General features: G+C 43.6%; 1 protein-coding gene across 1 annotated transcript; it reads left to right on the top strand.

Moving 5' to 3' along the window:
- The first annotated feature begins 4284 nt into the window (after positions 1-4284).
- Positions 4285-10865, top strand: GSTO1 (glutathione S-transferase omega 1). Its single transcript, XM_069753831.1, has 6 exons — positions 4285-4439; positions 6822-6930; positions 7621-7843; positions 8221-8322; positions 9963-10069; positions 10603-10865. The coding sequence occupies exons 1-6, from the start codon at positions 4409-4411 to the stop codon at positions 10757-10759; spliced, it is 729 nt and encodes a 242-aa protein (XP_069609932.1). The 5' UTR covers positions 4285-4408; the 3' UTR covers positions 10760-10865.
- The last annotated feature ends 7641 nt before the right edge of the window (positions 10866-18506 follow it).

The raw sequence follows: 18506 nt of genomic DNA, 5'->3' as shown, positions 1-18506 counted from the left end.
TATAGGAGAGCAACCCAAAAGCTGGATCAGAGCTCCCCCTCCTGGCCTGGAGTATGAACACGGTGCATGTTTTTGATTACCTGATAAAAGAGATCCTTCATCGCTTCCAAGCGTGACATCACTCTCCCTGTGAGGAAAGCAATGCCACTCTAGCAACCAGGAACTTGGGGTGTCACAATGTCACCACTGGTGAATGATGCTGCGCTCTTAGCAGCTCATTCACCAGTGGTTTTCAGCCGGGACGGTCGCAACTTGGCACCGTCCAGGTTGAAAACTAGCCTCCAGACATTGATTACAGCGTGGGACACAGTGGCAGACACGTATGGTATATTGTTGGTTTATTATTTTACTTTTAAGGGCGTCGGGGAATTAGGTGCTACAGTAAGTATGGTTTAATTTAGAATATTAAAAGAGTCTGTGTAATTTTTTCAAATAAAGGATTTTAGTCTAGCTGTGTCTTTATTTACCATATAGTTATAGACACCTCTCCATTACTAAGCTGTGGGCTTGATTTCACCTGACATTACAGAGGTGACATCAACCCCAAAAATATGAACCTCACTTGCCACCGCTACAGGGTAAGTGGGAAGAGCCAGGCAAAGAGCCAGAAAAGGTGCATCTAATTGATGCGCCTTTTCTGGGCAGCTGTGGGCTGCTATTTTTAGGCTGGGGGGCTATATCAATGGCCCCTTACCAGCCTGAGAATAGCAGCCCCCAGCTGTGAGCCTTAGCGAGGCTGGTTGTCAACAATGGGGGGACCCCACGCTGTTTTTTTAAATTATTTATTTAAATAATTAAAAAAACAGCATGGGGACACCTCTATTCTTGATAACCTACCTTTCATAAGCTGACAGCTGACGATTGCAGCCCCCAGCTGTGAGTTTTGTCTGGTTGGTTCAAGACAATAGGGGGAACCCATGTCGGGTTTTTCATTCATTTATTTAGTTAGATCGCAGGCGGCGGCCGTGGAATACCCCAATCATCCACTCCTACTGTCACTGTTATTAGCGGCATCAGTTGTTGGATGTTGGGGGTAAGAGTCCCAAAAGCCCCTACCGTTCGGACTTTAAGATAACTCTCATCATTTTCCTCTGCTCACGCCGATCACCGGCAGAGCAGGGGAGAATGATGAGAGCTGGCTTCAGCACCAGCCGCCAGGGAATAGCGCTTACTGTAGCGCTTCTTCCCCAGCTGATACATCACACGGACGGCATCCATGTGCAGTACGTGTTTACATGGACCCATTGACTTGAATAGGTCTGTGTGATCCGTTCAGATGCACAAAAACGGACATGTCTACGTGTGGGTCAGTCGGACACACGGTCAGTGAAAAAACATAGATACGTGCACAGACCCATTCATTTGAATGGGTCTATGTGTGTCAGTGTCTGCAGTATGTGCAAAAACTGTCACCACATGTACTGGAGACAGTGACATGTGAAAGAGGCCTTAACTATATTTTATCCACAGCGTGTGATAATTCTGAAATCTGCTCCTGTCATCAGTCACGGTGACTGCCTGCTCTGTGTGTGCAGGTGGAGACAGGAAACCATTGTGTATTATGTATGACAGTGAATGTGCTGAGTCACTGTACTGTAGGCATAAACTGACATATGGCTCCAGCAAGTTCAGCAAGTGCAAAACAACATATATTTCACTTTACAATGTTGATTTAATCTGGAACTGACAACATGTAAAGATTAATGGACAGAAAATAATAACTATCTAAATAAAATAACTAGGTAATGATAATAATTTTATTTATATAGCTAGCGCCAACATATTCTGCAGCACTTTACAATTGAGAGGGGCGTGTACAGAGGCGTGAGGGTCCTGCTTGTAAGTTTCCACTCTATAAGGATAACATACAGTCACGTGAAACAGTAGGCCTCCTTTACCAAAGCTGTCTAAGTTGCCCTTAGCAACCAATCACAACAGGGCTTTTATTTCTTAATCTGTTCTAGTAAAATGAAAGCTGCACTGGGATTGGTTGCTAGGGGCAGTAGAGACAGTTTTTATATATGAGGTCCTGTTTATCTGGAACACTGTAGTTCCTAATTAATAGGAAAAGACTGATGGTGAATATTGGAGGCTGTGTGCAAAACTTAAAGGGGTTATCCAGGACTATATTTTTTTTTTTACAGTTCCTGTCGGCAATTCAGTGGCTTCCGCTGATGTCACGTCGACAGAGCAGCGTCTTCCCTTCTGCTCTGTTGACGGAGTGTGACCGCCGACGTCATGCTGATTGACAGCCGGCTTCCCGCGGCCTAACTGCACACTTAGGCCTTATTTACATGTACGTGTTGATCGTACATGTTGTTTCCATTTCTTTTTTACGGATAAACACGTATCCATTATAATTTATGGTGCCTTTCACATGTCCATGTTTTTCATGGATCAGGTGTCTGTGCAAAACAGTCCGTTTTTTTTGGCAGCACGGATGACAAGGGCCAATACAAGGATACGGATCCCTGAAAAACACGTACAGCAGACGGATGGCATCCTTGTGCCATCCATGATTCCCATTGCAAAGCATAGGGAAAGCTTTCTAATTTATGGTAAAAACGGACAGACTGATACAAAACACTGACTGACACCGGTACAATTTTTTTCACGTACGTGTTTACTCACAGATCTGTTATTGAGGCCTAATTAATAGCGGAAACTCCATTCACATTCATCAGAGGTGTATTTTCCTCAGATATTTCATGGAGTTTAGTGTGAAATCTGAACCAAAATCTATGTCAACTCCAACACGTGTGAACAAGGCCCTAATGAGACACAGTATACATCACACGGTATACGATCAGTTTTTGCAATCTGGAATTGCAGGAAAATGAAACCACATATGATATAACCTTCGTATAATACACATGAGAATGCATGATGACAATCTAGCGCGATAATAATTGTATGTTTTATCTCCACGATGCCCAGATCTTGCATAAAAGGTAAGCGAGAAGAGGACTATGGCTTTCCATTTCATTAAAGTGAACCTGTCACCAGTTTTGGCCAATGTGAAGTGAGGCCACCATCTTTCAGGGCTGTCATACAGCTTTGTATAATGCTGTATATCTGCCCCCAACCTGACCTGTAAGAGATGAAAAATACGGTAACTTTTATTATACTCACCTGCTGGGTGGTCCGGTCCGAGGGGTGTCGCAGGTCTTGGTCCAGCGCCTTCCATCTTCTTATGATCGCCGTCCCCCTGCTTGCTTTGTGTGTATGACATGTCCCTGCATCATCTACACAATCTTCTCGGCATAGCAAGCGTACGTCTCTGACCTGTTGAGGGCAAAGTACTGCAGTGCTCAGGCGCTGGGAAAGGTCAGAGAGGCCCGGCACATGGGCACTGCAGTACCTTGCTCTGCCCTCAACAGGTTAGAGAAGTACGCCTGCGCAGGAGCGCTGTGCCGAGGAGATTGTGTGGATGACGTAGGACGCGTCGTCCACATGAAGCAAGTGGGAGGGTGGGGATCGTAAGAAGATGGAAGGCGCCGGACCAAGACAAGCAACACCCCTCAGACCGGACCGCCGCGCAGGTGAGTATAATAAAAGTTATTTTTCTTGTCTTACAGGTCGGATTGGGGGCTTGTATACAGCATCATAGAAATCTGTATATCAGCCCCGAAAGGTGGTGGTCTTACTTGATATCAGCCAAAACTGGCGACATGATTCCTTTAACTATTCTAATAATTGCAGTGTAAAGCCACGTTCACACGTTCAGTATTTGGTCAGTATTTCACATCAGTATTTATAAGTCAAAATCAGGAGTTGAACAATCAGAGGAAAAGTATAATAGAAACACGTCAACACTTCTGGATTTATCACCCACTCCTGATTTTGGCTTACAAATACTGAGGTAAAAATACTGACCATGTGAACGCAGCCTAAGGCCTGGGCTACACTGAATTTTTGTAGCGCTAATGATTGATTTCAACTTTTTAGCTGCAGCTGCCGTCCAAAGCAATGCATTGAGCTGCATGCAACTGGGGGAATGCAGCTGCCACTGAATAGTTGAAATCAATCAGTACTATAGTGCTACAAAAAGCCACAGTGTAGCCCAGGGCTAATCTTCATTGTGTGTGCACATGAAATATTCACATTGCTTTACATTTGAGCAGAAGTTTGCTAAGTCATTGTCTAGTAATAATAGGAGTGTAAATGTAATTACATACACATGGCTCTTATGTAATAATCACTGTACAGACGGAGGAACTAGGTCTGTTTTTGGTTGATCATTAGCTAGAAGGGAAGGGGTGGATACTGCTATAGACACAGCAAGGAGGAGCAGCTCTCAGTCCAATCCAGGCCTCCTTGTGGCATGTCAGGCCTTATATACAGCTGCGCCCCATAACCTGACATACATACGTGTGCTCTCGGCTTGTTATACAGACAGTCTGCAGCCATGGCCGGATCACAGAGGAGTTTGGCCAAGGGTAAGTAAAGGAACATATTGAGACCATGAGCGTTCACCTAATATCACATAAATAGGTTATACAAATATGTTTATGTGCATTCCAATAATAACATTGCATTTACTTCTTAGTACAATACACTTTAACGGCTAAAATGAAAGGTTTAAATGGATTTCCTCGTTAATTGATGTTGTGTGTGTTACAAATATTAATTGAATACACTTACAAGGTTGACTGCACTAGAATCATTCTGCTGTGCATCCGTATGTAGCAGAGCTGTTGTATGTTGGCATTATACCTTGTGTTTATTGCAATGTTATCTGGGCTTGTATCTGTCTTTCATCCACATAAGTACTTCTTCTCCTCCCACCAAAATCTTCATCCTCTTAATATATTGCGGTCATCATATTATACAACACCGTGCACTCACAATTGCTCATTCTACCTTTCCTACCCAGCTAACTCTTCATTTCCATTGGGTCTATGACATCATCACTTGATTAAAAACTGACTTGGTGAATCCGTCTACGCTCTATGTAGAAGCAGGTCATATATAATATTATTATCATATTATTATTTTTTTTTTTTTCTTGAATGACTTATAGGTCACTGCAAAAGTGCTTGGAAGAGGGGGGGGGGGGGGGGACTATTTCTTGCCGAGATAAGAAACTTTTGTTTCCAAGAACTCGCTGGGTAGAGGGGGAAAATGAGTAATTCTCCAGTGTCGGGAGCTGGCAGTCATGTACATACTGCCAGCCACATCCTGACTAGACTATATCCGGCCATACTCCATACACTCGCATTGAGCGAGCCTGTGCATCTCTAGTTGGCATGTGACTGCATGTAAGCAAATTGCATATTTCTGGTCATGCTGCCGGCCGCGGAGAATCCTCTCAGTGCCTGCAATATGTGGATTCAATGGCTTGGTCAGTGACTGTAGACTTGTAGCTGAAAGCCAGACAACCCCTTTAAGGCCGGGATCACACATACGTGAGATACGGCCGAGTCTCGCATGTGAAAACCCTGCTCTGGCCCCGGCACTCCGGAGCGTGCAGCTCCATGTATTGCAGGGCGGCTGCACGCTTCACTCCGGAGGGCCGGAGCCCGAGCTGGGTTTTCACCTGCGAGACTCGGCCGTATCTCGCATATGTGTTTTCCCGGCCTTAGGCTTACATACATAATAGCACATGGACAACAACACTGACCTGTTATTGAATAGGGCTGTTCAGATGAGATTTTTACTCCCACGGACCTAGGGTCCATGTGAAAAGGGGGGGGGGGGGGACAAAACAAAAACAAAAAGATGCAGCATGCACTATTGTCTTTGTTTTACATGAGACATGGTTTTTCAAATCTGTGGTTGAGCCCCCCCCAAAAAAAACTATCCTTTACAAATCGACCATATCACACCTGATTTATTTATTTATTTATTTTTTTTAATTTATTATTTTTTTCTTAAGGTGATATGCAACACAAACTTCCCCTTCAAAGAAACCGTTTGCATCTAGTGCATTTCTAGACTACTTTACATTAGCGTCTGACTGATTAAAAAACACTAATGCAAAATGTCACAATTGACAGTGATACAACTGCAGATTTTTCTGTCTGGAAAATCCACAGTAAATCTGATCTGTGTGTAATAATTATATATTATTATAAGCCAGCTCTGCTACATCTCGTGTGTGAACAAGGTTATCGCTGAGATTTTGGTATAGGTTAATTGCCGTAATCAACAAGGGAAAGTCTTGTGGAGATGCCAGGTCAGCGAGTTCTTTCTGCTTACTCCGGAGGTACGGGTTTCAACATGGAAACCCAACCTACAACATGGCGAAATGCGTTGGAAGAAGATAATGAGGACTGTATAATGATGAAGTGTCTACCAAAGACTTAACCCTTGTTGTCTTACTGCCAATATGGTGTAATGAGAGGGGTAGTCTTGGGCTCCTTTTCTGCCGCATGTAAGGAGATATTTTCAAGGTACTGTCGAAATTGGGAACAGGGAATAACCTGTGGTGGGACTGCACTGTATCCTTAATTTTTTGCACGTTGAAGTGGAATGTGGTGCAGGTGCCCAGTTATTATAACTTTATGGTAAAGTACAGTTTCACAAAATATCGACCATCTAATAAACATACTGCAGATCTGCAGTTTTTATGTGAATGTGACCTTGCATCTAATTTTTCAGCAATTTTTACAAAAAACTCCTGGCGTTTTGGTAAAATCACATCAGTGAGTGCAATCTGTACATGTGAGACGGTATATGACGGTCACTTGGAGCAAATCTATGGGGTCACTAGTTTTACTCCTTTTTCCATAGCTGGCCTAGTTTTTATTAACGTCTGCATCTGTTACCTTTATGGATATCTGTACACTAAACGAAAATAATTTTTTATTTATTTTCAGGCAGCACCGCCCCAGGACCAGTACCAGAAGGGATAATTCGACTTTACAGCATGAGATTCTGCCCTTTTGCCCAAAGAGCACGGCTTGTCTTGGTCGCAAAAGGAATCAAGTAGGCACCAGATTTTTATACCGTTTCTGTAGATTTGACCGGTTATGGACCTTTTCTTGTTTTTGTAAGCTGGTGTTATTTCTCTGCCCCTTCTCCCTCCCTAAAATAATAAGTAAATTAAAAAACAAAACTATGGCTTGTCGATAACTAGCTGAGACTGGCTGCAACTTTTGGCTAGTTCATAGAGCACGAGTGGAGCAGAGGCCGAGCATGCCATACCTCCGCTTGATTCAGGCCAGGGCTACAGAGCAACATTCTAGTTGTATCAACCCCCTGACCTTGGGGTCACAACCGTTAGACCCCCAGCACATTATCCCCAATTAATAGAACTATCCAAATCATGTCATTTATGGGGGAATAGCACAATAATGTTTTAAGATATTGGGTTTTTGTAGAGAGAGAAGCATATATTCTTGTAGATTTGCAGATTTTTAATTGGGGCTCAAGATCTTTAAAGGGGTTATAAAGTCTGCATTCACTCCATTGTCAGTTGGCAAGACCAAGCAGTCATGTCACCACAAGTGTGCGATATGAACAATCTGGCCACATTCAGACAAGACATGTGCCCTCTGTATGTCACAGGATGTAAGGGGTTAAGTTGCAGTTCTATGATCTCTATATTTATTTTGGGTCTAGGAAGTGACTGCTACATGTTTCGCCTGAACTGACCGGTTTTCTCTTTCTATTCAGACATGAAGTTATCAACATTAACCTAAAAAACAAGCCGGATTGGTTTTTCGAGAAAAGTCCTCTGGGCCTGGTGCCATCTATTGAAACCTCTGATGGTAAAATAATCTACGAATCTCCAATTGTCTGCGATTACCTGGATGACGCCTTTCCTGAGAATAGGCTGACCCCAGCCGATCCCTACGAAAAAGCCCAACAGAAGATTCTCCTGGAACATTTCTCTGCGGTAGGAACTTTGTTGGACATGTAAAATCCATTTTAATGTTAATCCTGGGTTAGTTAGAAAAAAAACAAAGGCGATCTTCTTCCATACGCTGCCTGCCCTATACTGAAGGGTTCCACCTGGTTCCCCGAAAAATGGTATTCAGATAAACTCCAACGTCATGGATGTGGTGCCAAACTGTGAACCCAGTGTAAGTGGTTTTTCAAGACCCTCTCTTTGTGGCTGTGTTGATGCCTTACAAAACTGTCCTAAGGAGGGTCAACAGTCAGTCATTCATTCATTGAGTTGAAGGGAGAGTAAAGTTAACTTTATATTTAGGAAATGGCTAACGAGACAAGTAATATATTTTTTTTTTTTTTTTTTTTTGTGCTTGACCTCAGGTTACCACTGCGCTCTACAAGATCATGTTTGCCAAGAAGGACAATCAAGATACAAGTGAATTAAAGACTCAGTTTTTTGAGAAATTTAAAAAACTCGAAGAGGTAAGGAAGTGTTTTTGCAAAATTACCATACAGATTTTTTATTTTTTTTTTCTGATTCTGTACACTTTATATGCTAATAATGCACAATATATGAACAAGGCTATTAAAGGGTTTTTCTCATTTGTTCTTCATGACTGCACCATTAGCTATCATCCCAGATTGCTGGGGTGCAGTGCACTCCTAGTGATGGTTTTGACCAGGGGGACGGTTACACTGCTTGACCAAACTGCTCTCTCCAATGCTCCAAGTGCAGACAGCTTTGCCTCTACAACATCGGCAGAGAGGGGACTAAATGGTGGATATGCTGCAAACAAAATGCAACCCATATGGGGATCACAAGTTTGTATTATCATATGCCCCCATACAGATTTCATCCGTCCAAGTAAAGTTTTAAAATTCCTTTAATTAAGGAACAATCGACTTTTTGAATTATTGATGCTGTTCCAGGTATTCTGCCTTAAAGAGGTAATCGCATCTCAAAGATCCTATTCCAATATGTAGTAGGTATAATATTAGCAAATACTTTCAATTAGAAATGTAGTATTCTTCTGATTCGCTATATTTTTCCTTATGTGCAGGACCCTGGGTATCCATGGTTATGACCAGTGATAGTGACAGCTAGCTGGTCATAACCATGGATACCTAAGGTCCTGTTATCCCTGCATATAAGGAAAGACCTAGTAAATCAGAACTATACTACATTTCTAATTGGAGGTATTTGCTAATCTTATTATACCTACTGCATATTGGGATAGGATCATGGAGATGGGAATACTCCTTTTAAAGGGAACCTGTCACCTGAATTTGGCGGGACCAGTTTTGGGTCATATGGGTGGAGTTTTCGGGTGTTTGATTCACCCTTTCCTTACCCTCCGGCTGCATGCTGGCCGCAATATTGGATTGAAGTTCATTATCCTCCGTAGTACACGCCTGCGCAAGGCAAGATTGCCTTGCGCAGGCGTGTACTACGAAGGGCAGAGAATTAACTTCAATCCAATATTGCGGCCAGCATGCAGCCAGCGGGTAAGGAAAGGGTGAATCAAACACCCGAAAACTCCACCCATATGACCCAAAACCAGTCCCGCCAAATTCAGGTGACAGGTTCCCTATAATTCCACCTGGGCAGCTTTGCAGAGGCCAATGGGTTAGGGACCAAACTGCCAATTTCATGGAGGCCTGAGACCTGGATAATTTAAAGAAACAGGGGTGTAGGTCTGAGGGCTATTTCTGCTTTCTGTATCCACGTCTAGCGCGCACACACCCTACTCTGGGTCCTTGCAGTACCCCGTCATTCCTACATATGCATGTACATCTACAGTGAAGCTTATTTTGGGCTCCTCCATACAATTCTGTCTTGGATCTGTCTCACACGGTGATTCTCGAATGTGGTTAATTTTTTTTTTTTTTTTTTTTTTTTTTCATGTGGAGACCCTTAAATTATTAAAGCATGGTGAATTTCTTAAGCAGTACGAGTGGAGCACACAGTGACATGGTTTCTTCATGTAGCGACTATGGTGCCACAATCTTCTGATTCATCGCACTTTCAAACGTTGCACCTTCCCCTTGTGTGGACATGTACAGTATCTTCTCTATGTTCACTGATATGGTGTTTTTGCATTTCTCCTCTGCTTTATTTTCAGGCCCTGACCAAGAGGAACAGTCCTTACTTCGGTGGGGAGTCCGTGTCTATGATTGATTACATGATCTGGCCTTGGTTTGAACGGTTCATTATTTCTGATGTTATGGAGTAAGTAAGACGAAAAAATAGATTGTTTTAGCCCTAATCTAACTTTTTAATTTCTTGCCATCCATAAAACATACTGATGGGTAACTTATATCTTTAAAAAAAAATGACCACTTGATTTAAGCAGTAAAGTAATTTTAAGATTGTTCTCATTCAGAGGTAGATCGATTAGGCTTTACTTAAAACCTCTTAAGATCCTACTTTCACTACTACTGCAGGTTTCTATAGGCAGTAGGAGAATAAATACTACCTGGAGAAAGCAGTACGTCATCTAACATGTTTTGGATTCTAGCTAGGTTAGTAGCTAGGTTTATAGATATCTGATTAAGCCCAGTCAATATCTGGTGCTGGCTTTTTCAATTTGCCTGTTGGCGAGTAAGTCCTCTCCTAACAAGACTTATAGACTTGGAAATATGGGCTTTAATATGAGTGCATCAGTTACAATATATAAAACCTATGCTAGTATAGGGTGTATATTAGTAATCTTGGGCAAAATATATAGTTTTTTTGTTTTTTTTTTATATTCACTTTTTAAGGTTTTTGGAGAAGACCCCACGTGTTAATGCCTGGTACAAGCTGATGCTGCAGGACAAAGCTGTTAAAGATACTTTCACCGAACCTGAAGTCCTCATCGGCTTTGTCAAACTATATTTTCAAAACGACTTGAATGCGGGTGACTATGACCTTGATTAAAGTCACCGCTAGCTGTGTGATCCTAGAGTGCCTTTTTAATATATTACACCACGTTCTGTGTTCCCTACCCCAAAGCTCTGAATAAATAATACATTTCAAAGATTGATCCATCATTGTGTGTTCAATATACAACCTAAGGACAGATCATCAGGTATACAGTATCCTGCAAAACCCCTAGGTTAGATAAAGAAATAGTTAAAGGGGCTATCCAGATATAATGTACAGACAGGAAACGCAAAGAGGTCAAAAAGCCCCCTCCCACATCCTCTTTGGGTTTTTCCTGTCCTTACCTTGCAGGGATGTCAAACTTTAAAAATAAGGAAAAATTTCAATCATAGACTCATCAAATATAACTATGAACTTTTTTCGTATGGATACAACCGCTTTAAAGTTTGTATCACAAACTATACTTTAACTGATAATAAAATGAAAAGCACATATCCTAAATTAAATGTGATAACAAGCCATAAAAACCCCTGAATAAAGGATGATGCAAACAAGTGCCTTCCAAACATGGTAAGATATCTCCACAGCAGATTCCTCCGCACAGTGTGTTGACTTTACTGTACCCCCTCCCCCGACACAGAATGATGACATCACAGTATGATACTCCAACTGTAATCCCCACATTATGCTCCCTACGGTATAATGGGCCCCACATAAGAAAAATGGTCTCTATGGTGGCTTCAAATCCTCTGCACATTTTGGTACAGTGGGAGCGGTGTGATGTCATCATGACCGCTGCACTGAGACGTCAGATGCTGAGGGGGAATGATGGGAGAGGGAGCATCAGCTGAGTTCCCACTTCCCCCTTACACCTCCATCACTGTATTTGCATCCAATATCGTTTAGTTGAAAGTGTGATGCTGGCCAAATTTACTCAGGGAATCAGCGTAGCATCACAAACCAATATTTGATGTATGTGCTATTGGGCATGAGGAGGTCATCCTGTAGTGTGCTGTGGCTATCCTATACAGTGGCATGTCGGTTATGTTCCTAGGAGAATGGAAATCTTGGGGAACTCCAGCAGCTTTACTGAAAACTAACATCGTTTATTGGATCGTACATGACAGCACCACCAGAGAGGGGATCTGCCCTTCAGGAACAAGAATTCTACAGATACAGAAGGGTGGACCTCTCCCACGCATCAGTTGATTTCCTGGAGGACAGGATCCCATACAGATAATCTCGTCTTACATCAGGATTCCCAGGCCGGCTGTCCGACCCAAGTAGTGAAATGGTCTCCTACCTCAGTCAGTGCAGTGGGCCTGGGCAGGGCTCTGCGACAGTGTGCAGAGCAGGTGGAGCGGAGTCCGGTGGATGCCGGTCTCTAGAAGCCAGCGCCGGTAGGTGAGTATTCCCCCCCCCCCCCCATTGGTGAACAGATGAGAGAAAGTGCCGAAAATTAGACGCAGCGCTGGCGAAAGCTTCCAAAAAAATCCTCCATTCCCTTCGACGACATGACCTCCTTTAAAACATCCTCTTGATTAAAAAAAAAAAAAAGAGAGAAAAAAAAAAAAGACTCATTTCTAAAAGGAACGTGGGGGAAATGTCGGCTGGCGCTCTAAGATGTGCGCAGCCAGATCAATGATGGTCTGGCTGGATTAACTCGAATCCCAACTAGAAAACGGGGCCTCAAGGGATTCCATCCTGAAATCCCTGCCAATAATCCAGAATGCCGCAGTCTTTCGAGACGATGCTTCGGCAGATTCAGCAAGGATGGCAGCCAGGACCACCGGACTATCAAATGCGGCTCGTAGGTCTCTATGGGTAAAGTGTTGACCAGGGGACATCCAGGCCAGATCTTGTCTTTGCCCTATTCCGTGTGAGGGAGAATATGTTAGGCCCGGTTCTGGACGAACCTTTAGAGAAAGCTGGGGATGAGAAAAAGAAATTTCCCAGTCTGCCGACCCCGTTCACTGGGAAAAGATTTTTTTCGTAGAAGGCCGCTATTTGGTGGCGAATTGCCAAGGCAAACATCAGGAGCACACAATCATGATCTCAGGGCACCAATTGGGATAAAGAGGAAGCCTCCACCCTCTGTTAACCATTTATATGATGTAGTCACAGATTTGGACGGTGCAAACACTGATCGTGGCTGACGCAGCAAGTTGTCAGCTATAGTGTACAGCCGACAGCTGCTGGATTGTCACTTGTGTTGGGATGCTATTCTCTTATATCTCAGGTCAGTTAAAAGACGTATTCGCTGTCATTATCAAGCCATAGCTGTAGAATTGAATCAGTCTGTCTCTGCAACGTTGGTTGGTGTTTTTTTTTTTTTTTTACACTGTCAGCAAAGCAGGACATCCAAGAGAGTCCTTTATTCTACAGGTGCACCGCACCAGAGGTTGGCACATGAGTTATATTGACCTGGTGTAAGTTTTATGTTTCTGTACTCCAGAGACCTCATATTTTTTATTTTTAGAGCCACTGAACTTGGTTTCACCCTTTTAAGGTAGAGGATAGGCAGAGACAGAACTTGAGGTACCGTCACACTGAACGATATCGCTAGCGATCCGTGACGTTGCAGCGTCCTGGCTAGCGATATCGTTGAGTTTGACACGCAGCAGCGATCAGGATCCTGCTGTGCCATCGTTGATCAGAGCAGAAAGTCCAGAACTTTATTTCGTCGCTGGACCTCCTGCAGACATCGCTGAATCGGCGTGTGTGACGCCGATTCAGCGATGTCTTCACTGGTCACCAGGGTAAACATCGGGTTACTAAGCGCAGGGTCGCGCTTAGTAACCCGATGTTTACCCTGGTTACTAGCGTAAAGTAAAAAAAAAAAACAAACACTACATACTTACCTTCCGCTGTCTGTCCCCCGGCGCTGTGCTTCTCTGCACTGTGAGCACCGGCCAGCTGGAAAGCAGAGCACAGCGGTGACGTCACCGCTGTGCTTTCCGGCTGGCGCTCAGTCAGTGCAGAGAAGCACAGCGCCGGGGGACAGACACCGGAATCAGTAATTTGTCTTAGAATTCACAAGCTAACCATTGTTTGGACATTGTATGCACTAGAAGTAACACAGTGCTATGGGAAGATGGTAAAGGACACACGGTCTGACTGAGGAATCTAGGGTGGTGGTGTTATCATTAAGTTATTCCCCTTCCTTATGGATGTGTGTGTACTCTCCTTTTGGGGAGGAGGCATTAAAAATGGTGTAGTTGTATAGTCCAGTAAGGATATGTACACATCATGTTGTTGGGGGGTGTGTGTGTGTGTTTTTTTTTTTTTTTGTTAGTGGATTCCAAAACGCTTTCTCCACTCATGGTTAATGGTTGGGTGAAGTTTTTAATTGTCAAAATACTGTGTTTTCTCTTTTTAAAACATAATGCCCACCCAAAACATCCAAATGACCCTGATCAAAAGTTCACATACGCTGGTGATTAATTTTGGCTTGATAACATGCACAGAAGTTGACACAAATGGGTTAGAATGGCTACTAAAGGTATCTTCCTCACCTGTGACCTGTTTGCTTGTAATCAGTGTGTGCGCATAAAAGCTGAGCGAGTCTCTGGGGTCCAGACAGACTCTTGCATCTTTCATCCAGCCACTGACATTTCTGGATTGTAAGTCATGGGGAAAGGAAAAGAATTGTCAACGGATGTATGGGAAAAGGCACTTGAACTGTATGAAACAGGAAAGGGATACAAAAAGATATCCAAGGACTTAATAATGCCAGTCAGCAGCGTTCAAACTGTGATTAACAAATGGAAAATCAGGGGCTCTGTAAAAAAAAAAAAGGTAGACCAACAAAAATGTCATCCACAACTGCCAGGAAAATTGTTCAGGATGCAAAAAAAACCACAAATAACATCAGCTGTAATACTGGACTCTCTGAAATCTAGCGGTGTGGCTGTTTCAAGATGTACAATAAATAGTAATATAGGTATGTATACTTTTGAGCACAACTGTATGTTCAATGTAAAAATGATTTGCTGTCCATATGTTCAGTCATTTGAGCTCCGTTTAACCACTTTAGGCTTCCATAAAAGCCAAGCTGTTAAAAAAATAAAAAATAAAAAAAAAAATATAGCAAGTATCAACTAATATAAGGAAATGCATAGTACAGATATTTCATAAAGATATATTGTTAATTATTCTGTATTATCTTGTTCTGTGTTGTGAAATCTGGTAACAGAATCCATTTAAAGATTAATCTGCGAAACCTGACAGTGGATTAGTAGCCGGCTTGGTTTTTTTGGTGTCAAGTTGTTCATAGTGAGTGGAGTTTGTTCGCATGGCTTACAGAATATGTACAAGAAGCAATTTGCATGTCTCCCTCTAGTGGACTAACATTTGCATTGCATATGTAACTTATCAGTGAGGACCTCTGTGTCACCGAGGCTATGTGCACATGCTGCGTATTCGCAGCGTTTCCGCAGCTGCAGGCCCGCAGCGGTTTCCCATGAGATTACAGTATAATGTAAACCTATCGGAAATGAAAACCGCAGTGCACATGCTGCGGAAACGCAGCGGTTTACATTCCGCAGCATGTCAATTCTTTGTGCGGATTCCGCTGCGGGTTTACACCTGCTCCAATAGAAAACTGTAGGTGTAAACCCGCAGCAGAAACCGCGATAAATCCACAGAAAAAAAACGCAGCGGTTTTGAACTGCGGTTTTTCCAAATCCGCTGCGGAAAAATCTGCAGTCCTCCACAATACGTGTGCACATACCCTGAGTCTACCACTATGCAAAAGTAAGCCACTTAGCCCCAACAAGAGCAATAGTTGGCCAATACAGTACATTAATTCACAATCTACACACAAAGCAGGATCTTATTATTTATTAAAAAAAACTACCTAGTTTATTTTATATAGAAGCAAAAGTAAATTTGTGAAGAGGGTAATATAATATTTGCATGAAGCTGAACAGTGGGCACCCCAAATAAATTATACTGATGGGTCCTTGCCACCCCAGTCAGACATTTTGTGTGTATTATAATCTATTTTACCTTTTTATTTCCAGTTACCTTTTACCCGCCTTACACATTGTATGTTCCTCAATTATCAAAAGGGGTAGTCTGGTTTAGAGTACTCCTTTTTTCAAATACCTGACTGGGCTGTCATCAGGGCACTACTGGCGGTACAGTCAGAAGAGCCCAATCTGAAATTCAGAAAGTATGGGACCCATCAGCACTTGCTGTCTGCGGCCACCCACTTCGGATCACCTTTCCAATTCTTTCCCCTCGATTACAGTACTCCGTCCCTCACTATCCTCACGGTGATTTGATAGCCTCGCTGTTAAGTATTGCTTTGTCAAACTCCTCAGCCCTGCACATAATTAAACTTGAGCAGCTTCGTACAGTGTCGGTGTGTGCAGGGGCAGAGTTCCCAATCCATCTCTCCAGTGTATAGTGGCCAATACAGACAGGAGAGGGTATATCTGCATCTCCAGAGATACCGCTTGGCTGCAAAAAATCCTTTCACAGACAAGCTGGACAAGACAAAACATGAAAATGCACTGAACTATAAGGCCCACAGCATGTGGACAGCAAAAACAAAGCCAGGACTTTTCTTTGTTGAAAAGCACAGCAAACAGGAGAGACCAGAAAGGGATGTGAATCCTCCAAAAACAATGGACAACTGGCACTGATTAAAGGATAAAGCAGGACTAAATAGCTGAGTCCAAATTGCAAAAAGTGAACACACCTGATAAATGCTGCGATCCCAAGACAGCAGCACTACCACTCATAACCACCGGAGGGAGCCCAAGAGCAGAATTCACAACAGCGGAGTCTGAGGTTGTGTGGGAACTGTAGGCCCCACAACTGAAACCGGAGGACAGTAGATTGCAGGTCTTTTGGCCACAACAGACACCCGAAGGCACAGCAGCAGACTAGAGCCCAGAGTCACCATGATAGAGGGACACCTAAAAAAGGCTTGAGCTGCCTTCCATGCGAGTAGTGTTCCACTTGAGGGACAGATTGAGCAAGGGACTTGATGAAAGCTAAGACATCAAGAACCCAGAATTCAGCACAGAAGGAATGCTTCCAACCCCACCTGGCTAGGGGGATTCCGAACCGCTTCCAGGCTGCCCGGATTTCAAAGATCACCTGTAACCGTCATCTCGGACTGCACTGGCAATTAAAAGGTAAAGAGACTGCAAATCCTGTGTCCTCCAACTATTTCCTGCACCCCAACATCTACAACCCCTCATAGACTGTCCTGGTAGCCCTGGGGCCTCCGCTCCTTCTGTGGGGAGCAAAACTATCTAAGCTGCATCACCATCAGCCCGAGCGGATCCCTTTAAGCAGCATCGGCCATCCCTGGCCGAGTACCACAGGTGGCGTCACGAACATTACTATATTAGACTTTAGTTCCCACTACACTTTATCCCCTTTGGTTGGATGCCAAGGGGCACAGACTGGGTCACTGCCACCGTGACTTCCCCTTTAAGAATTGTGCTGACCCGGTACAGAGCATCCCACAGTCCTAGGGGGTACTCCAGATCAGACAGTGTATCATGGCCAGTGCTGCTAGTTGCCATGAGGGGAGGTAAGTAGTATTGTATATGAAGAGGCGGAAAGAAGCACTGAACCTTTGGCCACACCAAGTGTGCACAAAATCTTCCTCATTTACATTTAGGGCTGGTGTTCCACTACTCGGGGCTAGTTGCAGAAGGCATGTAGACTGGGTACCTCATATAGCCCATGGGTTGTTAAGTAACATTTAAATTAGGTGCTTCAGATTGAATAAAATTACCAATATTCATATTATTGCGGTACATCATGCAAGTTACACTAGGGCTGAGGACTACCACGCAGGTTTGGCGCACCTCTTTTACTTGACAATATTCTGCTGGCTTTGGATGCAGTGATTGACATCATCACTCTATAGTTCTCTAATATACCAGATCGTTCACTACAAGTGTTTCGCCTAGTTTTACACCCACTAGAATATAAGGTCCAGATTCTTGTTTCCATGATTACTAGATATTACTGATGAGTGAGCACTAAAATGCTCATTACTCGAACCAAGCAATTTCTAATGCCTGGGTGGGTGCTAGTTTGAAGTAACAAGTATAAATGGAGTCTTTGGGAAATCCTAGCATTTTATGGCAGACCCTGAAGGAGGTCTGGGGGGCAGTGAAAATTTTGAAATGGATGGAAAAAGTGCTGAATGGAAGGATGTCAGCATGGGGAAGACCCCTGGGAATATCTCTGACTTCCAGATTGCTGCTGAGAACAATGGCGTCACACTTGTTCTCCACTTTAAGGACTGATGCAACACCCGCTAGGGCCGTGGGGTACTAGGAACCGAGTCACACAGCTCTTAAAGGGGTTGTCACGGCAGCGGTGACCCGGTCTGTGGCCCTGGGCGTGCAATAAAAAGGATGATGGAATGGTTGTAGGGGATTGTTCGTGACGCCACCTATGGTGTTCGACTATAAATGGCCAACACGGCTTAAAGGGACCACTGGGGCCAATGGTGATGCAGCTGGGATGGTTCTGCTCCCCACAGGTGGAGCAGGGCCTCAGGGCTACCGGAACAGTCGATGAGGGGTTGTGGATGTTAGGGTGCAGTAATGTTTGGAGGACACATGGACTGTAGCTTCTTTACCTTTAATTGTAGGAGCAGTCTGGAGCGCAGGTACAGGTGGTATTGGAGATCTAGGCAGCCTGGAAGCAGTTCAGAATCCCCCTAGCCAGGTGGGGTTGGAAGCCACCCTACTGCGCTGTTCTTTTGGTTCTTGATGCCTTAAGCTCTCTTCAAGTCCTTCTTTCAGTCTGTCCTTTTGTGGAA

The sequence above is a fragment of the Ranitomeya imitator genome, chromosome 2, assembly GCF_032444005.1.
Source record: "Ranitomeya imitator isolate aRanImi1 chromosome 2, aRanImi1.pri, whole genome shotgun sequence".
NCBI classification, from domain to species: Eukaryota; Metazoa; Chordata; class Amphibia; order Anura; family Dendrobatidae; genus Ranitomeya; species Ranitomeya imitator.
The sequence above is the reverse complement of the archived record's forward strand: the minus strand, read 5'-3'. Positions and strand labels throughout refer to the sequence as shown.

Bases quoted from the DNA above. Each gene is read 5' to 3' on its own strand.
- GSTO1 (XM_069753831.1), top strand. From the start codon at position 4,409: ATGGCCGGATCACAGAGGAGTTTGGCCAAGG. The intron at 8,323-9,962 runs GTAAGGAAGTGT...CTTTATTTTCAG, and splicing joins AATTTAAAAAACTCGAAGAG to GCCCTGACCAAGAGGAACAG. The intron at 10,070-10,602 runs GTAAGTAAGACG...TCACTTTTTAAG, and splicing joins ATTATTTCTGATGTTATGGA to GTTTTTGGAGAAGACCCCAC.